We start from the raw sequence: 27,051 nt of genomic DNA, 5'->3' as shown, positions 1-27,051 counted from the left end.
TCCCTGTAGATTGTAGCAGCGACAATACTGCTGATACAGTGGGAACTGTCTCCCTGTAGATTGTAGCAGCGACATTACTGCTGATACAGTGGGAACTGTATCCTGTAGATTGTAGCAGCGATATTACTGCTGATACAGTGGGAACTGTCTCCCTGTAGATTGTAGCAGCGACATTACTGCTGATACAGTGGGAACTGTCTCCCTGTAGATTGTAGCAGCGACAATACTGCTGATACAGTGGGAACTGTCTCCCTGTAGATTGTAGCAGCGACAATACTGCTGATACAGTGGGAACTGTCTCCCTGTAGATTGTAGCAGCGACATTACTGCTGATACAGTGGGAACTGTCTCCCTGTAGATTGTAGCAGCGACATTACTGCTGATACAGTGGGAACTGTCTCCCTGTAGATTGTAGCAGTGACATTACTGCTGATACAGTGGGAACTGTCTCCCTGTAGATTGTAGCAGCGACATTACTGCTGATACAGTGGGAACTGTCTCCCTGTAGATTGTAGCAGAGACAATACTGCTGATACAGTGGGAACTGTCTCCCTGTAGATTGTAGCAGCGACATTACTGCTGATACAGTGGGAACTGTCTCCCTGTAGATTGTAGCAGCGACAGTACTGCTGATACAGTGGGAACTGTCTCCCTGTAGATTGTAGCAGTGACAGTACTGCTGATACAGTGGGAACTGTCTCCCTGTAGATTGTAGCAGTGACATTACTGCTGATACAGTGGGAACTGTCTCCCTGTAGATTGTAGCAGCGACATTACTGCTGATACAGTGGGAACTGTCTCCCTGTAGATTGTAGCAGCGACAATACTGCTGATACAGTGGGAACTGTCTCCCTGTAGATTGTAGCAGCGACATTACTGCTGATACAGTGGGAACTGTCTCCCTGTAGATTGTAGCAGCGACATTACTGCTGATACAGTGGGAGCTGTCTCCCTGTAGATTGTAGCAGCGACAATACTGCTGATACAGTGGGAACTGTCTCCCTGTAGATTGTAGCAGCGACAATACTGCTGATACAGTGGGAACTGTCTCCCTGTAGATTGTAGCAGCGACATTACTGCTGATACAGTGGGAACTGTCTCCCTGTAGATTGTAGCAGTGACATTACTGCTGATACAGTGGGAACTGTCTCCCTGTAGATTGTAGCAGTGACATTACTGCTGATACAGTGGGAACTGTCTCCCTGTAGATTGTAGCAGCGACAATACTGCTGATACAGTGGGAACTGTCTCCCTGTAGGTTGTAGCAGCGACATTACTGCTGATACAGTGGGAACTGTCTCCCTGTAGATTGTAGCAGCGACATTACTGCTGATACAGTGGGAACTGTCTCCCTGTAGATTGTAGCAGTGACATTACTGCTGATACAGTGGGAACTGTCTCCCTGTAGATTGTAGCAGTGACATTACTGCTGATACAGTGGGAACTGTCTCCCTGTAGATTGTAGCAGCGACATTACTGCTGATACAGTGGGAACTGTCTCCCTGTAGATTGTAGCAGAGACAATACTGCTGATACAGTGGGAACTGTCTCCCTGTAGATTGTAGCAGCGACATTACTGCTGATACAGTGGGAACTGTCTCCCTGTAGATTGTAGCAGCGACAGTACTGCTGATACAGTGGGAACTGTCTCCCTGTAGATTGTAGCAGCGACAGTACTGCTGATACAGTGGGAACTGTCTCCCTGTAGATTGTAGCAGCGACAGTACTGCTGATACAGTGGGAACTGTCTCCCTGTAGATTGTAGCAGCGACAGTACTGCTGATACAGTGGGAACTGTCTCCCTGTAGATTGTAGCAGCGACAGTACTGCTGATACAGTGGGAACTGTCTCCCTGTAGATTGTAGCAGCGACATTACTGCTGATACAGTGGGAAAATAGAAGGTACAGATACTAATATAGCTCCAAGACAAATAGAAAAATTTGACAAATAGCAAAACTTGACGAATACCAAAATATCCACAGCCTTTGTACACGATGTACTTAATCCTTTAGTGAATTACAACATGTGTATACTGTAGTTAATCCTTTAGTAAAATCCAACATGTGTACACTGTAGTTAATCCTTTAGTGAATTACAAATGTGTACACTGTAGTTAATACTTCAGTAAAATCCAACATGTGTACACTGTAGTTTATTCTTTAGTAAAGTACAACCTGAGTGTGTGCACCTTTACACTGTATCTAATCCTTTAATAAAGTTGTACACTGCAGTTAATCCTTTAGTGAAGTCCATCCTGTGTATATTAACTGCTAAGAGGACCTGATAATAGTTGTTGATATATGGACTTGTGGTTTTTATATACAAAATTTAGAGTTATATGTTTTAACTGAAAGGAGGAGATTATGTCGATATATATGTGCATAAATAAACTGTAGGTAATGTCAAATGTCATATGAAAGATAATGGACTCCCCATCACCACCACCACAACCACAAAACTGCCAGTTGCGGTCTGTCAGGGTCCTTGCCACTGGCAAATGTCAGTCGCAGGTTACATTAAATAGGTGGTTGGTATATGCAGCCAATTTACATTGTAAAATTGGACTAGACCAAAAAATGGTAAAAGAAATAAGTTTGATTTCAGCTGGTACTCATGATGCACATTGTATGTATGTGTATTTGTGTATGAGAGACAGAAAAAGACAGACAGTGAGTGAAAGTTTGGAATACACTGCATTCTTGCAGATTTTTCGAATTTCGTATTCTGTTTTTTCATTGCCTTTTTTTCTGTTATTGTTGTTTTTGTGTGTGTCTTCTAGGTGTTCAAAACCATTTGCAAAAATTTAGACTTATATCACATTTTTATGCCTGGTTGTGCATTTTTGCAACTTGACAGGCACATACTTAATTTTAAAAATTATTTTAACTCTTTCAGAAAAATATAACTGGATTTAGACAGCAAAAGGTGAAGGACATGATGCTGAATTTCATATGCCAGTCACCTCAATACTAGAGAACATCAGCATGTCTGCAGGAGCTGAAGTACACTCTGGTGGTCCCATGTCCCAGGGTCCTCCAGGGGATCCTCTCCAGCTGGTTATAGACATCCCTGGGGCTGCAGAGTCTGATGCCGACTCACAAGATCTGGGTTCAGATGCATCTGACAGCTACGATGAGCTATCCAGTCTCAGTGAAATTGGAGAGGAAGAGGAGGAAGGAAGTGACAATGAGTTTGGTGTCAGGTAAAATATAAAGTATTTAAAATAGCTGAAGTTGAAAGTAAACAAATTGATGTACTTATCTCCATGTATTACTTTCCCATTACTCGATCCTCCTAAACCACTGATTTGAAATTGATCAAACTTGCTACGTAAGTAAAGATGGAAGTAACCAAGGTAACATGATTAGCTCCATGATTTACTTTCCCATCACTTTTATCCTCCTTAACCAATGGCTTTTCTAGCTTCTTTCTTTACCTATTCTGCAATATATACCAGATATAATAGTTTACCCATACAAGAAATGAAGCACAACAACAGACAATATAGAAACATGTCATCTGTTTCATTATTCACAAGTATATCTAAATTTTTAATATTTGTCTTTGAAAATCTTTTGCACATGAACATTATTGAATCTGATCCATTTAAACAATACTTCATGTTGAGACTCTATGTATGAATTCAGATGTAGATCTTTCTATGATATGTTATTAATTTTGCTTACAAATTTTGGATGTTTATGTATACTAGATGTACTTTCCAATACAAATTTTGGATGTTTATGTATGCTAGATGCACTTTCCAATACAAATTTTGGATGTTTATGTATGCTAGATGCACTTTCCAATACAAATTTTGGATGTTTATGTATACTAGATGTACTTTCCAATACAAATTTTGAATGTTTATGTATACTAGATGCACTTTCCAATACAAATTTTGGATGTTTATGTATGCTAGATGCACTTTCCAATACAAATTTTGGATGTTTATGTATACTAGATGCACTTTCCAATACAAATTTTGGATGTTTATGTATGCTAGATGCACTTTCCAATACAAATTTTGGATGTTTATGTATACTAGATGTACTTTCCAATACAAATTTTGAATGTTTATGTATACTAGATGCACTTTCCAATACAAATTTTGGATGTTTATGTATACTAGATGCACTTTCCAATACAAATTTTGGATGTTTATGTATGCTAGATGCACTTTCCAATACAAATTTTGAATGTTTATGTATACTAGATGCACTTTCCAATACAAATTTTGGATGTTTATGTATGCTAGATGCACTTTCCAATACAAATTTTGGATGTTTATGTATGCTAGATGCACTTTCCAATACAAATTTTGAATGTTTATGTATACTAGATGCACTTTCCAATACAAATTTTGGATGTTTATGTATGCTAGATGCACTTTCCAATACAAATTTTGGATGTTTATGTATGCTAGATGCACTTTCCAATACAAATTTTGAATGTTTATGTATACTAGATGCACTTTCCAATACAAATTTTGGATGTTTATGTATGCTAGATGCACTTTCCAATACACATTTTGGATGTTTATGTATACTAGATGCACTTTCCAATACAAATTTTGGATGTTTATGTATACTAGATGTACTTTCCAATACAAATTTTGGATGTTTATGTATACTAGATGCACTTTCCAATACAAATTTCGGATGTTTATGTATACTAGATGCACTTTCCAATACACATTTTGGATGTTTATGTATACTAGACACTGTAGCGATATGACTGAAAAATTGTTAAAGCTACATTAAAAATCCAAAGCACACACACACACACACACACACTTATAATATCCATTGACCAGATTGTTGATTCTTATTATATCCATTGGCCAGATCGTTGATTGTTATAATATCCATAAGCCAGATTGTTGATTGTTACAATATCCATTTTCTAGATTGTCAATTGTTATAATATCCATAGACCAGCTTGTTGATTGTTATAATATCCATAGGCCAGCTTGTTGATTGTTATAATATTCATAGGCCAGATTGTTGATTGTTATAATATCCATAGGCCAGATTATTGATTGTTATAATATCCATTGGCCAAATTGTTGATTGTTATAATATCCATAGGCCAAATTGTTGATTGTTATAATATCCATAGGCCAGATTGTTGATTGTTATAATATTCATAGGCCAGATTGTTGATTGTTATAATATCCATAGGCCAAATTGTTGATTGTTATAATATCCATAGGCCAGATTATTGATTGTTATAATATCCATTGGCCAAATTGTTGATTGTTATAATATCCATAGGCCAAATTGTTGATTGTTATAATATCCATAGGCCAAATTGTTGATTGTTATAATATCCATAGGCCAGATTATTGATTGTTATAATATCCATTGGCCAGATTGTTGATTGTTATAATATACACAGGCCAGATCCAGTGTTTGAGAAGATCAAAGAGAGCCTGAGCAGAACTCAGAAGAAGAGTGAGTCAGCGATGTCTATTGCTAGTGATGAGTCATATGGCAGTGGTGAGGGACCCCTTGTTCAGATTTCAGAGCAGTACACATCAATTCCATATGGCATTCAGCCCAGGGCCACTTATGAACATGCAAAAACCAACTCAGATATCATGGGAGGTAAGAATTTGTGGAGGTTAGTCTCTGGTGTTCTGGATTCCTTCCTTATCTTCTATATAAACTTTTATGTTTAATACATATTGGTCAATATGTTACATGTATATGCAGAATCTGTCAGACATGTAAGTCAATAATTAAAGATTAAGTGTATCAGGCTACAAGCTTAGAGGCAATTTGGGCAAAATTGTTCCCTTGAGTATGTAATTTCACCAAAACCTACCCATAAATTGATGTTCACTTTGTCTTGCCTTGATTTCATGATTTGATGGCATTCCACCAGCCACTTTTGTTTCACTTCATTGTATTATTAATCAGATTACAGTATTGACTTTTGTGTTAATTTTCCCATAATATGTATCAGTATACTTGTACTTTTGATATATATGTCCTTTTATGTGTTTACAATGTTTTTACTTTAGATCTATATTTTAATTTAGATGTAGTCTGAAATAAAGAATTGTTATCATATATATATATATATATATATATATATATATATATATATATATATATATATATATATATATATATATATATTGTTACTAATTTACCGAGAGTAAATACCAGACATTGCTTTATTATGTATGTAATTCCCATTAAAAATTTCACACATGATATTTGAAAAACATCAAGTTAAAGATTGAACTGCTGAGGTCGGTTGGAAGTGAATTTATGACTCATTGGACATGTCCAAAGCCACTACCAATAAGTAATAAAATAATTTTATTTTATCCCATATTTCATTCTATAAACATATGAAGAAAAAACATCAGGTCCGGAAACAGTTGCCACTAGTTGACTGTAACCTATTTTCAAGGTTGCACTTTTTCACAGCAACTGTTTTACAGTGACTGTATTGTAGCAAAAAATATTTTTATAAAGTGTTAATGGTATTTTTTGATGATCTAACATAAAATATAAACCAATGACACCTCCTTGTGATGTAGTGTCATTGATCCTGACACCGCCTTATTATGTAGTGTCAATGAACATGACACATACTCCTTGTGGTATAGTGTCACTGACCCTGACACCTTTTGATGTTGTGTCTCTGATCTTGACACCTCCTTGTGATGTTTTTGTCACTGACCCTGACACATACTCTTTGTGTCTTGTTCACTGATCCAGACACCTTGTGTTATAGTGTCACTGATCCTGACCCCTCTTTGTGATGAAGTGTCAATGAACTTGACACATTCTCCATGTGATGTTGTGTCACTGACCTTGACACCTCCTTGTGGTATAGTGTTACTGACCCTGACACCTTGTAATGTGGTGTCACTGACCCTGATACATACTCCTCATCATGTAGTGTCACTGACCCGGACACCTCCTTGTGATGTAGTGTCAATGTGCTGACACCTTTTTCAGATGTAGTGTCAATGAACTTGACACAAACTCTTTGTGGTATAGTGTCACTGATCCTGACGCCTCCTTGTGATGTTGTCACTGATCCTGACACCTCCTTGTGATGTTATGTCACTGACCCTGGCACCTTGTGATGTAGTGTCACTAATCCTGATGCCTCCTAAGTCTTTGTGATGTTGTCACTGATCCCAACACCTCCTTTTCATGTTATGTCACTGACCCTGACACCTCCTTGTGATGTAGTGTCACTGAAAATTGCAGTTTTGGCTATATTGCAGCATGTTAGAATGGGGATGAAAGTGTTGAAGTGCTTATAGTCGTCAGCTACCATGGATTTAAGGTGGCTGTCTGTGTGATTATCTATCTAAGTATAAATGGAAGTTTTCTATCAACATCTGAGCCTTTTATACACTATTTACAAAAACAAGTCATTAACAATGGATTTTTCTACCCCATTTTCTTACTCCAAAAAATGTAATGGTGGACTTTTCATGTACCATATGCCATCTGCCAGGGTCTTCTTTAGCACATACACATATGCCATTTGCCAGGGTCTTCTTTAGCACATACACATATGCCATTTGCCAGGGTCTTCTTTAGCACATACACATATACCATTTGCCAGGGTCTTCTTTAGCACATACACATGCCATCTGCCAGGGTCTTCTTTAGCATGTACACATATGCCATCTGCCAGGGTCTTCTTTAGCACATTCACATATGCCATCTGCCAGGGTCTTCTTTAGCAAGCACAATGGCAAGGTCTGTGCAAATTTCACAAATATTGCACTGAAAAACTCGACATACCATATGATATATACTCACTTATAAATCGGGTCCAACGGCCGATTGTATAGACCCAGATCTGTTGTTGCATAATGTGCAGGCATATCTGGATCCATGCAGTCAGTTTGGATCAATTAGTAGAAGAAACAACATACAAGAATGAAACATTTATAAGGAGATATACATACAGTGACATTTATATATGGAACATTTTTCAAAATGATATTAAACCATGTACAACTCCCTTGCTGCATTTAAACACATTTTTTGTTGACTCTGCCATATTTTATTACCCCAACTTTCTGATAATATTTATCCCATGTTTTTAATGAATTTTATTGATTAAAATGTGAATACTGTACATTTTTATACATCACAACCCTGTGAGAGATTATCCTTTGGCTCAAGAGTCCATCAAGAATAAAGTAAATTTATTATTATTATTATTATTATTATTATTATTATTATCATTATTCCTTTTTTGAGTTCCAAATTTTCAGTATCTGAATTGTCTTAATCCTGGAATAATAATTTATATGTTTAATTTTTAAAGGAATAATAGATTATCAATCTTCAATTTTTTAAAAATAGATTACATCAGAATTGTTACTTATATTTGTTGATATGTTTTGGATGGGGAATGAATCTTAGCTTCTATCTTGAATCATTTCTGTAAAAACTGTTTATAGCAGCCACAAAATCAACACAAATTTTTTAAATTAAGGCATGTTCCAATTATTTCTTTGTCTTTTAAGTTGCCTACAACAGCAGAATGAGGCAGTTTGTTATCCTCGATTCTAAAGGAATAACGACTTGGAAAAGAGATATGGTGGATCCTAGAGGTATGTCACCAATCGGTTTTCATGATCTTTCCATACTCATCATTTTTAAATATTTGTTTGTAGAAAAAAATTTAAATTTTTTTCGAGACAGAGCTTAGCTGTTTTGGTAGAAAAACCTACTGTATTGGCAATTGAGCATAGTCTTTTCAACAACTTGTCATCATCAGCTATGTTCACAGCTACCAGCCTTTGGAAAATTAATGTCTATACTTGCTTGAAAGTTGAGTCCAACTGGAAACAAGACAGACCCTGAACTGCTGTAATATAATGCACTGGTAGATCAGGGCTTTCCAGCTTGTTCCTTCTGATTACTCCTAACAAAATGATCTGACCCAGATCTGCTAGTGCATTATTTGATGGCAGATCTGGGTCTGTGCAGTTAGTTGTTGGGCTCAACTTATAAGAGAATATACATGAGAGCTGTAAACCTATGTATTTGAAATGAAAAGAATCCATGAAATTTTTATATTAGAAAACTTTTAAAGTATCTGTATAACTAATTCTTTCAGATTCTTCCTTAAAAATTTGTTGTTGCATGAAGAGAAAACTAAAGTTATTTTCTCAACTGCTGATGAATGTTGTTTTCAGAACTGCTGATGAATGTTGTTTTCAAAACTGCTGATGAATGTTGTTTTCAAAACTGCTGATGAATGTTGTTTTCAAAACTGGATATGAGCTTGCATTACTATATTCCAGACAGCTAGCAGTAAGTTTAAATGCCAATATATTACATATAGTTATGCATTTTACTTGATAAAAATATAAATTTTCAGTTGGCATTTCATTTTATATATATATATATATATATATATATATATATATATATATATATATATATATATATATATATATATATATATATATATAAAGTGATTCATGCTAATATTTTGAAGAATCATTCTGAAAACATATTGTACCTGAACAATTTCATGAATGTGCTACCAATTTGAGATATTGCACAATATACAATTTCAGTCATGCCTTTTACATGCGGTGCTGTAGCTGTTTTATATATACCAAACTCTGAAATGGTTCAAACAGTCAATGCCTGACTCAGTCATACTATATGAGCACAAGGAAGCAATTGACATCCACTACATAAGTGATCAAATGGTGTAGTCCATACACATATCATCAGAACACTGTATATTATAAGCTATAGGAGTGACTGTTTATTGCCTGCCATTGTTGCTATATTATGACTGCATCATTCATAACTTGTTTGTGGTACATTGCCAATCTCTCTAGTTTTGTGTAAACAGTATATAATTTCAATTATTAATTGGATTGACATTAGCTAACACAATTACTACATTTTGTATTACCTTTCAAAACAACAAACAACATCTATCAATGTTTGTCATATTATTTATTTTGTTAATAAAATTCGGATTTTAATTTATATTTTGTTTGTTTTTGATAACCTTCATCATTCTCTTTCTTGAATGAGGGTGTGATAATATTGGATGGAAACTGTTATTTGTAGAAAAGTAAAAAACAAAGGTCTTTGAAAATATTTGTCTCACCTTTTATACATTAATTATTACATTAATTATATTTCATTAATTGCATTATATTAATTATATCACATTAATTATATTACATTATGTATATTACATTAATTACATTACATTAATTATTACATTAATTACATTACATTAATTATATTTCATTAATTACATTACATTAATTATATTACATTATTTATATTACATTAATTACATTATTTATATTACATCAATTACATGAGTGTCCACCTCAGATATGGGAGGTCGTGCATTCGATCCCTGGCCAAGTTATACCAAAGACTTATAAAAATGGTGCTAACAGTTGCCTCGCTTGGCACTCAGCATTAAGAGGTTAGTGTTAGGACTGGTTGGCCTGGTGTCATGGCAATGTGACTGGGTGGGACATCATGCTACATGTCTGCGGCATGATGCCCCAGTGCTAGACATCACTATAAACTGTCACATTGCAGACATCGTAGCAATATGACTGAAATTTTTTAAAGCTGCATTAAAAATCCAATCACATACACACACACACACATTATTTACATTACATTATTTACATTACATTAATAGTATTCTTTTTGAATTAGTTGAGGTTTCACAGAGCCAGAATCCAGACATAATTCCTTCTCCAATCAGTGCCATTTTTGGTAATAATATCACGTAGTACATAGTTAATATATAAATACCTGCATAGAGATGTAAGTCTGTGCAGTTGTATATCTGTGTCTATGCAAATTTATTGATACATATCTATATCACAGCTTATTCCCATGCATAGTGATCTACGTCCATGCAAGGTTATTGGGACATATCTATGTCACAGCTTATTCCCATGCATAGTGATCTACGTCCATGCAAGGTTATTGATACATATCTATATCACAGCTTATTCCCATGTATTGTAATCTGTATCCACCTAAGGTTATTGGGAAATATCTATGTCACAGCTTGTTTCCATGCATAGTGATCTACATCAATACATATTAAATATACATAACACAACATGAAAAAACATGAGTAATACCAATCAACTTGAACTGGAAGTAGAAAAGCTTGTGTTCATTACTGACCTGCAAATAATTTTTTTAAACTAAAGTCATTATTGTATGTCGTAACATGATGCATAAGGAGTTCGAATGTGAACATACAAAATGATACGATTCTTCTAAATTTTGAGCCAGATCTAGTCATCCATATTCCCCCATAAACCATTTAATTTACTAGATGATCAAAGTTGCCATTTTATTTATCAGTAATGACCCATCTGCATAATTGTATTCTTTTTTATTTAATTGAAGCATGATTGTATCAGTTATGAAATCTTGGTTAAGCGAATTTATACATGAAGTAAAAAAAGGCTTACACATGAACTGACACAGATTATGTAAACATTAGGTGAATCAGTAATTTGTACACCTGGTCAAAATGACAGCTTTCAGACTTAATTGGAATACAGTGCCAACGCAATTCAAAGAAGATTACTATATGTTTATTTGCAGATCATCCGAAGTCCAATACTAAATAATTCTCAATTAACTGGCTTTTAAATTAGTTTTGTTATATTGACTGGCTAGTAACATGATGTCAAGTCATGTAAATTTACATAAAAGTACAAATGCATGTGTTGAAACAAATTAAGTGTAAACACTTAAGTGTGCAGTATGACTATCATAAGAAACAAGATTAGTATATTAATAAAACATAAATTCGGAATTAATCAATAAACCCATTGTTATAACTAAGGGAACATAATTAATTGCGTCTAATATTTAGGTGAATGTTGAAAAATGCAGTAAACCAAAACACCCATAAAACAAAAACTTTTACTTTCTCCCATGAGATTTTTGTTTTGAGAGGTTTTTATTGTATTTTGGTTGCAAATTATATTTGCATTTTAGCTATGTAGTAAAGGTTGTTTTGCCCAGTTGTGTATTGCCAATCATCATGTGACTTACTTACATCCCACTTGTAAGTCATATGATCTACTTAGTGCAGTTCTTACATCCAGCTGCAATAATTGTTGACCACTCTGGTGGCCTAGTGGTTAGAGCATCTGCCTCAGATGTGGCAGGTCATGGGTTCAAACCCCGACCGAGTCATACCAAAGACTTATAAAAATTGTACTGGAAGCTGCCTCATTTGGTGGTCAGCATTAAGAGGTTAGTATTAGGACTGGTCAGCCTGGTGTCAGTATAATGTGACTGGGTGGGACATCATGCTTCATGTCTGCGGAATGATGCCCCAGTGCTAGACATCACTACAGACTGGCACACTGCAGAAATCGTAGCGATATGACTAAAAAATTGTTAAAGCTATGTTAAAAATCTAAATCACACACACACACACACACACACACAAAATAATTGTTATAGAAATACTGTATTTTCAATCTTGATAATTGACCACTCATTAATCATTATCCTCAAATTTTGTTTATGAGGCTATAATTAATGTTACATCTTTTCTTTCAATTGATATTGTGTATGGGATGTCTGTGTATTCCTTCAAAATATTGGTCCAGAGGCTGTGTTCTGATCTAGTTTTCCAATGAGATGACACCTTAGTAAGATGTATCAGAGTTGCCCCCCCCCCTTAAAACATAAGATTTAAATCATTTTCTTGTTGGTATCGTTCTTGTGTAGTAACATTGTTTTTTGGGGGGGGGTTTCAGGAAAATTGTATGTTCCTTCTGTAAATATAGATCAAAAATATTCCTTGAAGTGCATACCATATGTTCATGCCTCTTCGTCAAGTCTAACTGCAAATTGCGCAAACACAGATCTGCTGTCTCATAATGTGGTTGCAGATTGGGATCTGTACAGTTTCGAAAAAGTAATCAGTATAACAAACAAGATAGACCCTGATCTGCTTGCACATTATGCATTAGTAGATGAGGGTTTATGTTGTCGGAGGTTGGAGTTGACTTATAAGCAAGTGTATATGGTAGGCATATAGTTTCTACATGGATACAAAAACCAAATAATGTCACTAATTGAAAATGGTATCAATTATTGTCGCTATATCTGCACTAAATACCATATTTATCTGATACGCCCATGCTTAATGTTACTCCTACCTCATTTTGTTTGCAAAACTTGGGCATATATTTATTACGGATATATCCATCTGATAATGGGCACACCTCCTACTGGTTGACAAATTTATCAGACTGACACTTTGGTCCTATACTCTCTGTATCATTTAGCAACATGTGTTATTGAAATGTCTTAAGGAAAACAGAACGAAAAACAACTGTATAAAAATGTGCCCTGTCTCTGTTTCTTTGTGTTTCTCTCGCTGTTTTTCTCTTTCTCTTTGATCAAAGATGACTTTTTGCACTTTCTAAAACTTGTCTGTTTCAATGTATAATCATTTGTATTAATTTAGAATGATATATTATTTATAAAAAATAAAATATTCATCTAAAAGTGTGCATTTTCATTTATTCTTCATTGTGTGGAATCATAGTTCATATTTACTCAAAGTAATTTCATTTGATATTATTTATATTACATTCCTTCTATTATTTCATTGTGTGGAATCATAGTTCATATTTACTCAAAGTAATTTCATTTGATATTATTTATATTCCATTCCTTCTATTATTTCATTGTGTGGAATCATAGTTTATATTTACTCAAAGTAATTTCATTTGATATTATTTACATTCCATTCCTTCTATTATTTCATTGTGTGGAATCATAGTTTATATTTACTCAAAGTAATTTCATTTGATATTATTTACATTCCATTCCTTCTATTATTTCATTGTGTGGAATCATAGTTTATATTTACTCAAAGTAATTTCATTTGATATTATTTACATTCCATTCCTTCTATTATTTCATTGTGCAGAATCATAGTTTATATTTACTCAAAGTAATTTCATTTGATATTATTTACATTCCATTCCTTCTATTATTTCATTGTGCAGAATCTTAGTTTATATTTACTCAAAGTAATTTCATTTGATATTATTTACATTCCATTCCTTCTATTATTTCATTGTGTGGAATCATAGTTTATATTTACTCAAAGTAATTTCATTTGATATTATTTATATTCCATTCCTTCTATTATTTCATTGTGTGGAATCATAGTTTATATTTACTCAAAGTAATTTCATTTGATATTATTTACATTCCATTCCTTCTATTATTTCATTGTGTGGAATCATAGTTTATATTTACTCAAATTAATTTCATTTGATATTATTTACATTCCATTCCTTCTATTATTTCATTGTGTGGAATCATAGTTTATATTTACTCAAAGTAATTTCATTTGATATTATTTACATTCCATTCCTTCTATTATTTCATTGTGTGGAATCATAGTTTATATTTACTCAAAGTAATTTCATTTGATATTATTTACATTCCATTCCTTCTATTATTTCATTGTGCAGAATCTTAGTTTATATTTACTCAAAGTAATTTCATTTGATATTATTTATATTCCATTCCTTCTATTATTTCATTGTGTGGAATCATAGTTCATATTTACTCAAAGTAATTTCATTTGATATTATTTATATTCCATTCCTTCTATTATTTCATTGTGTGGAATCATAGTTCATATTTACTCAAAGTAATTTCATTTGATATTATTTATATTCCATTCCTTCTATTATTTCATTGTACAGAATCATAGTTTATATTTACTCAAAGTAATTTCATTTGATATTATTTATATTCCATTCCTTCTATTATTTCATTGTGTGGAATCATAGTTCATATTTACTCAAAGTAATTTCATTTGATATTATTTACATTCCATTCCTTCTATTATTTCATTGTGCAGAATCATAGTTTATATTTACTCAAAGTAATTTCATTTGATATTATTTATATTCCATTCCTTCTATTATTTCATTGTGCAGAATCATAGTTCATATTTACTCAAAGTAATTTCATTTGATATTATTTACAGTCCATTCCTTCTATTATGCTGTTTTCAGGAAGAATATATGAATTAAGTGAGCATTACTTCATACAACTCTTACATTCTACTTTCCGGTGGTTAGGGTTGTTCCAGTGTTGCTGGAAAAGCAATTTTCCCCCAAAATGTATCATGCCTGATGTTAAACTATTGTCTGTTATATGTGTATATTATTTTTATGTAGATGCATAATGTGTACATTTTATCACATGGTTTGTCTTTTACAGAAACAATTATCACATACATTTTCACTTTATGGTAAAACCTGTAAAAATTGCAGCATTTAAAAATAATTTGGTATGTGACATTTTTTGACTTACAAGAAAGACTGCATTTTGATAGCAGAAATTTTCAAAAATAAAAATTTAGAAAAAAGAGACACTTATGTTTTATCTACCTCTAGTAGCTCCCAAATAAATAAATAAATAAATAAATAAATAAATAAATCTTTTTAATAGCATGAATAACAAGTTATTCACATAAACTCTGATTTATTTATTGGTCTGCTGTTGTCATTGTTTCCATGCATACCTGTTTCCATATCTGAAGCATATTTCAAACAATGGATTTCCCAAGCAGCTTTTGAAGGCTGTTATAGATCCTTTGTTGAAATGTCAACTCTATCATTACATCACCAAATGGTGTATTCTTTTTGTAAATAAACTGCTTTGTGTACACTGTTTTGTAGCCAGATTAAATATTGGTTAGTACAGTCAACAGAATCTTGATTATGACATATGCTACTGAAAGGGTTTATCAATGGAAGCATTAATATTCATAATTCAGTTAAGTTTAAGATATTTTATAATGAATAGGGAAGAAGTGCCTGTTTTGATGCTTAGTAAATTTAAGAAATTAAAGTTTGTCATTCTCAATCAACTGGTTTTATTGATCCCTGACCATCTTGTAACTTGGTACATTAATAATGATTGTTTACATTTGTAGGAACAGCAGTAAAGGTTTAGAATCCATAGAGTTTGCTCTAATGTATCATGTATACTTGTTTATAAGTCAAGTCCATCTTCAAACAATATAGACCCCAATCTGCTGTCATATAATTCTCTGGAAGATCAGGGTCTATGTTGCTTGTTCTGTTGATTGCTTCTAACAAACTGCATAGACCCAGATCTACTGGTGCATTATGCAATGGCAGATCTGGGTCTATACATTTTCATTCAACTCAACTTACAAGCAAGTTAAGGTGGTTTCAAAACAAATAAGTTTTATCATTACAGTCATCAGCTGTTACACTGTACATTGAGCAGGACTATCTATTCTGATTGGTGTTGTTGTTGTAGGTTTAACGCCATTTTCCAGCACACAATAGGCTATACATGACGGCCAGTATTAATGGTGGAGGAAGAACTCGGGGAAAACCCCGGAAAGAACCACCGACCCACGAGAAGCTACTGGCAAGCTTCCTCACATACCCACATTGGCCAAATCCGAGACTCGAACCCACGCAGACAGCGGTGCGATGGCAGTGATCCGCAACAGAGAGCGCTTTAGACCACTTGGCCACTTGGGGCCCCCCATTCTGATTGATTTTAGTGAAGCTGCATTAACATGCAAGATCTCTCCTGTGTAATTTATTAATTAAGACATAATATTCACGTTTTGTCAACTGACTAAATAAAATCCAAGAGTTATGCATATTCCAATGTTTGAATTTTTACAACTTATGATTTTGAGAAATAGTGAAACTTTAGACTTATGCCAAAGAAACAAAATTATTTTTTTCAATAATCTTCCATGTTTGAAGTTTCAATGGATTACAGTTTTTACAGGTTATACTGTATTAAAAATCATGATAGTTTTAAATATGTTGACAAGAAATGTGCTAATTAAAAAAATACTATTAAAGAAAATGAAATTAAAAATAATATATACATTTATTCATTTTCTATACTTTGAAAACTGCAAATATTCACTTTTTTATAGCTGTTTCTTGCCAGATTTGATTATATTGCAAGTTTGAGAAAAGGGGAGAATAGCTTATGAGTTTACCACAAAGTCACACACTAAATTAAAATGCAGGATTTTCTTTGGCTATAGGTATGTTGGTGTCTTATACTTTACACTTTTATACCATGTCAGATGCACAGATTACCTACTCCATAATTGTCATCTATCCTCATCCTTATTGACCTCTTCCTCTTCCTTTATCACCCCAAACATAACATGGAAACTAATACCAGTTTACCATACCCATACTAAGAGTAGACTGGGTCATTCCACTCTTTAACAATTAGTTGTCGTATTTGACTAAAACAATTTCACTCTTACTGTAATTAGTAAGTTAGTGCTATCTCTCTAACATTTTGAATTTTAGAACAGGTAGCTATTGTAATAAGAATTTTAGAATAGGTAGCTATTGTAATAAGAATTTTAGAATAGGTAGCTATTGTAAATAAGAAATTTAGAATAGGTAACTATTGTAATAAGAAATTTAGAATCATTAACTATTGTAATAAGAAATTTAGAATAGGTAGCTATTATAATAATTTAGAATAGGTAGCTATTGTATAAAGAAATTTAGAATAGGTAGTTATTGTAATAAGACTGTTAGAACAGGTAGCTATTGTAGTAAGAATGTTACAATATGTAGCTATTGTAATATGAATGTTCATAAGCATATTGTTTGAGATGGTTTTCAAAGAAAACTTATTGATTCATTCTACCTTGAAATATTGAATAGGATGATTATTGTATAACACAAAATCACTACAGCACTCCCTCAATATAACTTTGTCCATGGGAGCCAGAAAGTATACTGCCTTATAATGAAACAGCTCTATAATGAAGTACATAATACAGTATTCCATTATTATAATACTGTCCATGAAAACTGTAGAGTGTACTGACTTGTAACTAAGTGCATGATACAGTACTCCCTCATTGTAACATGGTAGTCATAAAGTATATCACCTTATAGTGACAATACCTTATAATGAAGTGCATGATACATTATTCACTCCATATAACACTTGCCTATGGGAGGCATAAAGTATACCATATTATAGTGAGAACACCTTATAATGAAGTGCATGATACAGTACTCCCTCATTTAAACACTGTATATTAAATTATATGGTATGACATCTTATAGTGAGACTCCCTTATAATGAAAACCTAATACAATATTCCCTCATTAAAACACCATATTGGAGTCATACATTATGTCACCTTATGGTGAGACTACTATTTAATGAAGTATATGATACAGTATTCCCTCTATATAACACTGCCTGTGGGAGTCATAAAGTATACCACATTATAGCGAGACTACCTTATAATGAAGTACATGATGCAGTATTCCCTCATTATAACACTACATGTGGGAGTCATAGTACCACATTATAGTGAGACTACCTTATAATGAAGTACATGATACAGTATCTCTCATTATAACACTGCCTGTGGGAGTCATGAAGTATACCACATTATAGTGAGAATACCTTATAATGAAGTACATGATGCAGTATTCTCTCATTATAACACTGCCTGTGGGAGTCATAGTACCACATTATAGTGAGACTACCTTATAATAAAGTAAATTATACATATAACTTTTCTACTACATACTGAAATGGGATCCATGACAACTCACCTTATAAAAAGAATTGTGTCATAACGAAGGGCCTTATAGTGAGGGTATACTATACCTTGCTTAAGGTTTTCGTCAGAGGATGAACTTTTTAAAAGTGTAAATGAACTTTTTTAATTTAAATGAACTTTTTTTAATTGCATGATATAGTAATAAACTACCATTTTTCAAATAGAATTTCAATATTTTTAATTTTGGTATTTGATTAAAGTATAGATCAAGATGGTCATGTTGGCACATTACTAAAATAAAATATAAATTGTTGTTCTAAAGTTTAATTCCATTATAATTTAACTAAAGCTATTCAGTCCTGCTTGTTGTAACTTAAATGTCTTAAGAAACCTCCAGACAAAAATTATTGAAGGCTATGGATTTTTCTAATGGTAGCCAGATACCAAACTGAGTAAAAAAAAGGAGAACATTGGGTCTATCAAATCACAGGGTAGTGTGAATCTTTTTTAACATGCACAGCTTTCATTGTGACATCACAGTGTGTGACAATGCAGTTTTGCAGTCGATCACACCTTTAGATTGACCTAACCTGAAAATATCCACATACGTTTACATTCATTTTTGCTGATTGTATTTCTTGGGGCATGTAAATAATGACCTTCGAAAGGAATATGGATGTATGAAGACCCAAATAAAGTGAATAATTACCATTTAAACGTACGTAATAAATTTTAAAACATTGACCCCATTACTGAGACAGTCAGTACTGAACACCTACATGATCTGTAAAGTCTTGTACTTTACTAAGTTATCCTAAAAAAAATTTTGTTTTTAACTCATTGGCTGTGTATGAAAATTTTGCAGTAAAATTGGTGTATAAAATCATAGTAGACCATCTAGAAATGGTCATTTTGAATAGGTAGTCTTTGTATAGTACTCTCTCATTATAATGCTGTCCATTGGAACCATAGATATTCCGCCTTATAATGAAGTACTGTACTAAATCATTGTAACACTGTCCATGGGAGTCATAGAGCATACAAACTTATTTTGAGACCAACTTATAATGAATTACAATATTCCCTTATTTTAATGCTGCCCATGGGAGCCATAAAGTATTCTACCTTATCATGAAACCATCTTACAATGGAATACATTACACAGTACTACCTCATTATTACACTGCTAATGGGAGCCATAGAATATATTTCCTTATACATTGTATTGTACTTTAAAGTGATGAGCGTTATGCATATTATTTTTACTAATATTTCATGAAATGGGATCATACTCGCATTATGGGATGCATGACCATACTTGTATTATGGGATGCATGACCATACTTGCATTATGGGATGCATGACCATACTTGCATTATGGGATGCATAACCATACTTGTGTTACGTATATCTGATTTAATTTATATTTATTTTAATTTTATTGTTTGTTTGTCACCTTTAATTTTTTAAATTCTATTACATGCTATTGTAATATAATCTTGTTTATGTGATTTGGAAATTTTTTGCAGAAAATAGTTTGACATTGACTGTTCATTTGTAAACACTTAAAGCTGACCTAGTTCCCAACCTTAATTCAAAATTAATAACAGCCATGTGAACAAGTTCTTTTTTTAATTTATTTTTATTGTGGGAATAAAAAGGGTGAGATCGAGGCTGTATTGGATTCATGACCCTAAACTTGTCAATAATGTTAGTGAAGTAAACAACTTTTTTTATTTTATTCTTAGAGAAAAATGATTGGTTTTTGTCAAGGTCATGCTGAGGGTATGTGATGTAAATATGATCATTTGCCCCTCATACGGGTACCCATTCTGCGTTGCAAAATTTATGTATAACCATTGTTTTAGAGAAATAATCTCAGTCTGGGTTTAAATCACTTGATGTCAAGTCGTTACCTTCTGTTGTAGCCAGTTTTCAAGTTAAATGTTAATTTTTCTTCAGATTATTTGGATTCTAAAAGATTAATTCGTTTCTCTAGAAATATTTGTGTGCTCATACAGATATCTTGAACAAAGATATTTCTTAAAAATTTTATTCGGATTTCCAACATTGGATTATTGTTTGTGAATAACACAGAACTGTTGACATTCCATTACCACAAATGATACAGTATATGTCATCGCCTTCGTTCTTGGATTCTTCATCAGGACTCAGACATGAATTCATTAAAACAGTTCATTATTAGGACTTCTAAAATTTTATTCTTGGATTATTTTTGGATTTGTTTTTTAAAACCGTATGTTCTTACTTTTTTAATCAATTTTACAGTATTTTTCAAGGGAAATAAATTATTTGTTAAATTTTTCAAAGCTTGTTGTTTTCACTCTTTCTTGTGTTACTGTTTATTCGAGCCTAAACATGTAACACTTGCATTATGGGATGCATGACCATACTTGCTTTATGGGATGCATGACCATACTTGCATTATGGGATGCATGATTGTACTTGCATTATGGGATGCATGATTGTACCTGCATTATGGGATGCATGACCATACTAGCATTATGGGATGCGTGATTGTACTTGCATTATGGGATGCATGATTGTACTTGCATTATAACAGAAACCATGTTATAATGAAGGTCCGTTAAGTGAGGGAGTGCTGTATTTGTGGGGACCTATATAACATGTCCTTTATATATATGTTGTGTTTATACACAAGTGGTTGTTGTAGTAGGTTTCACTTTATGCAGGTATCTATGACTGTTACTTTATGCAGAATGTACCAATTTTATAATATGTGCATTATGGTCTTACTTTGTTTTGGGGTTTTTACTTTATCAACAAAAGAACCTAGGGTCAGTTGCAGCTGTGATGAATGCGAAAACAAGACAAGTTTTTGGCTATACATTTATTCTTGACAGTTACTTTATCGTATATACTCACTTATAAGCGAAATCCGACTACAAAAAAATAGACCCTGATCTGCCATTGCATAATGCACTGGCAGATCAGGGTCTGTATTGTTTGTTTTACACATTACTCCCAACAAACTGTGCAGATACAGTGAATCGTATTGAGTCTAGCTTATAGTTGGACTCAACTTAAAAGTGGGTATAGGGAATATTCTTGAGGTAAATTACTTTTGCATCCCTACCTTCATTCAGTGGTTGGGAAAGGGTTTGATGTATTATGAATAGAATCATAATTGCTCATTGGTTCCTTAAAATAATGTTTTTGTAGCAACTTCAGTAAAAGGATCATGAAAATTGGTAACAAATGAAAATTAGTAACCCTGCTGTATCTTTTTTAAATATTCCATAAATTTCTGTATTAAAAAGATATTTAAATATGTTTTTTTTAAAGAACTATTTTGTAGACAATTGATATTAATGTTATTCTTTGGATAACTAAGAGACCATTTTGATTGAACTTTTAAAATATTTGTGTTCAGTTATTGGCATCCTAAAGTCTTTTTATTCTTTAGTGGGTTTTTTAAATTTTTTAACAGAAGTATTTTCAGGGATAAATTATTGACATTTTCATATTATTAATACAATGGAACTCTAGTCATAATGCTTTTTACCTTTTGTTTTCTGTAAAATGTCAGTGTAGACATTTATTGGAGTCTTTAAACTCAATCATTTATGTACATATTGTATATGGCATTAGACTGAATAATTGCAAGTTTTATACATAGAAAGTCACAAGAGAAACAAAACCAATGCTAAACACCAAATATTGAGCCAAAGCTAAACACCAAATATAAAGCCAACACTAAACACCAAATAAAAGTCAACACTAAACACCACATTAAACATCAAAATTATAAAGCCAACACTAAACACCAAATATTGAACCATTGCTAAACACCAAATATAAAGCCAACACTAATCACCAATATAAAGTCAACACTAAACACCAAATATGAAGCCAACATTAAATACCAAATATTGAGCCAATGCTAAACACCAAATATAAAGCCAACACTAATCACCAATATAAAGTCGACACTAAACACCAAATATGAAGCCAACATTAAATACCAAATATTGAGCCAATGCTAAACACCAAATATAAAGCCAACACTAAACACCAAATATAAAGCCAGCACTAAACGCCAAATAAAAAGTCAACACTAAACACCAAATATAAAGCCATCATTAAATACCAAATATTGAGCCAATGCTAAACACCAAAATATAAAACCAACAGTAAATGCCAAATATAAAGTCAACAATAAATACCAAATATGGAGCCAGAACACCAATAAGTGTCCTAAAAAACAAACAAAAATATAGCTGTGTATCAGATGTCACCATTATCTTTGTATGCTATTTCATGCTCAGTTGTATTTAATGCAATACATATATGTATCCTTTGAGTGTAATTTATAGAAACACTTGCCAAAAGTCATTTAGCATTTACAATGGAGCCTATAAAGCTGTTGATAAGCTTTTGTATCATGATGTGTACTTAACAATAAATTAACTTAATACTTTGTATGTTAGAGGAATGAATACAATAGTGTTCAAATGCAGATCATTGTAACATAAGGGACATGTAAGTGGGGTTCTAAACAATGGCATAAATTACATTTGAAATAATTACAAAGAGTTTAAGGTTTGAAAAGAAGGAAGTGGTGGGGAGACATAATGAAACAACAAATTCTTAAAGTTTTTATATTTGAACTGTACCTGTTATTTCTTAAGATATTTCAGAATTATTTTGGCCTGTTTTGTCAGTTCTTGCTGATCTTTGTCTGCAATGCAATTAGATTATGACAGCTTACATAAATAAAATTTTCATATATTTAATACAATAAAACTGATCTATATTAAAGGATACTCAAACCAGCTCAAACCAATTCGAGCTTCTTTTTTTTTAGCAGAATGATGTCCTTTGGATAGAGGCAGATTAATCAATAAAGACCTGGATTAATAAATACAGTGATTTATTATCAGTAGTTCTTTATTTAGAGGAGTCTGCTAAGACAAGTTTTGATATAGATTTTTAATTATAATCATATTTTTGGGCAGACTGAGAATTATTTTTAAATGAGAAAAATGATAAGATTGCACCTGTTTTTTTTATAGAAAACTTGGATGACTTGGCAGATATTTGGCAGATATTTAGGTCATTCTGTTCATTTTAAAACTGTTTTTTTAATTTTGATGAAAATCAATGTCATTTCTTTGATACTTCTTGTCATTAGTGGGATATGAGACACAGCAGTAACTTTTCTGATGGCAGTATCAACAGGTTGTTCAGGTTTTATTTCAATTTTTCATTTGCATCTGTTTCCTAAACTTCTTGATAGATTCTCATCATCCTTGGTTTGAATCATTTTGAAGCATAGTCAATTCATTCTGTGACATGCTCAATAAAACCTCTGACCATGGTGTCAAGGTCACAGTACCTGAAAATTTGTGCTAAATTTTGGTTAAAGTTTTGCATTTACTTTTATTGTCTAAACCACGTGATAGATTTTATTCATACTTTGGATGAACTATGATGGCCACTCTAAAATTTTAACCATTTTAGGTCAAGGTCATACATTTGAACTATGCTAGGTCAGGGTCACATATTTTAACCATGTTAGGTTAAGGTCACTTGTTTTACAAGAAAGCTTTGATTTTGCATTCAACATGCAGGCCCTGGCATCCTTATTTATAAATAGTATATTTGCTGATGCCTGTGATCTTTGATTGGTTCATTATGTTCGTTTTTTTCCCTTTAAATAATGGTTATGATTTTCTCTTCTATACAAATTGTTGAAAAAGTCACTTCATTTTACTCCAAAGGTTTCACAAATTAACCTAATGGTTTATCTCAAGTTCCAAAAGTGGACAGAATAAACTCATAGAATTTTAAATCACTGCCTCCAAAGTATTGATCAAATCTGAGTTTCGGGTTGGCAATAATTAGATATAGTTGATTAAATTTGAAGTCCAAGCAAAGTTGTTTCATCCAGGGGCTGTTCATGTCGAAAAGCATGGTGTAGAAACTGAAATTTACTTCCTTATACTATTTACATTGGGTCTTTTTGAGGTAGTAATTAATTTAAGTTCATGTTGTATATGATGCATGAATGGCATTCTCTGTGGCATGGCCATTCATGCAATGTGTAATTGATTTTCAACTTTAATGATCACATGAATCTGATAAAATATAAATTTCAATGCATAAATATTTATGGATTGTCCTTTAATTGATTTATTCGATTAATTCTTTGATACAAATATTTTGTACAGAACATAATTGTACTTTATTAAAATTTGACGTTATTGTTTTGACACTGTTGCAAATAGTGAAAATGTTCCCAGTCATTTTTTTTAATACAAAAGATGTATTAAGCACAAAGGCAGTTGATTTTTGCATATTGAGAAATTTCATTGCTATTTTGAATCATTGTATCATCATTTCATAGCATATATATGTATATTACATTTTAGTACGACGGGCGCTGCAGCATCCCAAGTATGAGTACAGGTTGATCATAAATATTGTGTATGCTGCCAAATACAACTGTTATTTTGCTCTGGGCAAAGATTTTTCTCTGAAGGTTAGTGCCAATTGATATTTTGCCTTGGAAGGATTTCAGTCCATTTATGTCTATAACATAGTGTCCATTTTCGCTATCAAATGTAGTTTGTATTACTAATAATAGCAACAAACTGTATTATCTTACTAAAATTAGTAACAAATCATAAATCCACAGGCCATTAAGATATATCACAGTACCAGCTGCTTTCCATAGACCACAATGCTAACATTCAGTGAAGCATCTGTCCTACTTCAGCTTGCATGTTGCACAGTGTCATAGAAAGCAATCTTATATTGACAGTTAGATGAGGACAGAACAATGTACTCCACATCATAAAAGAGAGATAACTCTGCCAGAACTAAACAGGGTGAGAGTTGTCCTGTTAAAAGAGATACATTTTCGACCTAGTAATTAATTCTCATCTAAGTACAGCCTTTCCGGATTCGTAACAAAAATCAAGGAATATTGAATTAAGTATAGAGAATTACAAATATATGACAAACAATGAAATGTGCTTTTCCTGGTTTCTACAGAAGAATGCTTCATAATACTTACAGAATTATTATAAATATGAATAAATAATATTATCATACAGGTTAGAGAATTTGTAATTCATACTCTATGGAGTTCTCTAGTAATTACTAAGGTTGATATGCTAGTGTATCTGCTACACATGAATGCCTATACAACTGACTTTGTAACATCATCTTTGGATGATGTTTGCATGGTCCAGATTGTATAAGGGTTGCTGCTTACAACCTGATCAATGGGTACCAGTTACCTATGGTCCTGGGTTTGAATCTCCATAGAGTATTAATTTAAAATTATCTAATCTGTATGATTATATATATGTATATATGTGTGTGTGTGTGTGTTTTGCAGAGGTGTGGTTGTGTGTGTTTTGCAGAGGGTCTCAAGGCAGATTAGTTGTATTTGATTTATCCTCATTAAATAAAGCTGTTACAGGTACTCCCCAAGATATGTAAATTGTGACATACATAAACTCGCAGATGCATAAATGAACAATAAACATGCACGCATACTGTTTTTCGATCTTTGAAATGAGTGCACCCACATTAGATAGTTCCACTTTTCCTCTTGTGTAAATGTGTAAGTCATTTCTGTTTCATTTTTTCATAGTCTCAAGGATTTTTATTGTGTTTTGTTAAAGTTACCCTTCACCATGATGTCAGTTAAAAAACTACCTATATGTAGCCTAATAAAACCCAACTTACATAAAAGCCAACATACATAGAGGTTCCAGGAATGTAACCCTTATGTATCTCAGGGAATACCTGTATGATTATTATTATTATTATTATTATTATTATTATTATTATTATTATTGTAATGCACCAAACACAGCTAGCTTTGTTGTTTACTTCTCTATACAATATTCCTTAAAACTTCAGCTCCACCCCACTCTGCTTACACAATTGGTACGGTTTATAGGTGAGTTGTTTATATCAAGAGGGGTAACTCAAATTTATATAAATTATTAGACTTTATAGTAATCTCCTTTTCAGTTTTTTTAATAAAAAAATCATTTTGAACCTTTTGAACTTTGAATGATTAAATAAAGACCACCATAGGTACACAAATGAAACCTGATATACATATTTTTATTGAGGCTGTGAATTTATTAATTTCTGTGGGTATAAGTTTCATGGACTTTGTGTTTACTACAAAACAACAAATTTAAAGAGGCAGTGAGCATTAATTCTACTTAGGAAACAATATTTCTGCATCCAGAGTCCACAGATTTTATGTACCACAAAAATGTTATACCCACAAAAATAAGTAAATTCATATTATGTCTATGACCTGATTAAATTTCAGGTCATTACAGTAATTATTCAGTTTATTTCCTCCTCCTTCACTGATCTCCTTGAAAAGAAGAAATTCTGTGTTACTTCTTTAGATA

At 32.7% G+C, this 27,051-nt stretch overlaps 1 protein-coding gene across 7 annotated transcripts in view; it reads left to right on the top strand.

Annotated features, from left to right (window-relative positions):
* Nucleotides 1–27,051, top strand: part of LOC149804163 (uncharacterized) — a 182,664-nt gene that overhangs the window by 8,451 nt on the left and 147,162 nt on the right. For all 7 annotated transcript variants that reach the window (XM_089954135.1, XM_089954139.1, XM_089954138.1 and 4 more), the window contains exons 2-5: nt 2,897–3,203; nt 5,402–5,610; nt 8,520–8,606; nt 25,036–25,145. In XM_089954135.1, the coding sequence (XP_089810261.1) occupies nt 2,953–3,203; nt 5,402–5,610; nt 8,520–8,606; nt 25,036–25,145 (657 nt within the window). In that variant the 5' untranslated portion in view covers nt 2,897–2,952. The remainder of the gene's footprint in view (nt 1–2,896; nt 3,204–5,401; nt 5,611–8,519; nt 8,607–25,035; nt 25,146–27,051) is intronic.

Source organism: Sinohyriopsis cumingii, chromosome 3 (genome assembly GCF_028554795.1).
Source record: "Sinohyriopsis cumingii isolate HCF-2022 chromosome 3, ASM2855479v2, whole genome shotgun sequence".
Lineage (NCBI taxonomy): Eukaryota > Metazoa > Mollusca > Bivalvia > Unionida > Unionidae > Sinohyriopsis > Sinohyriopsis cumingii.
Note: the sequence above shows the minus strand (reverse complement) of the source record. Positions and strands in the feature narration are given on the sequence as shown.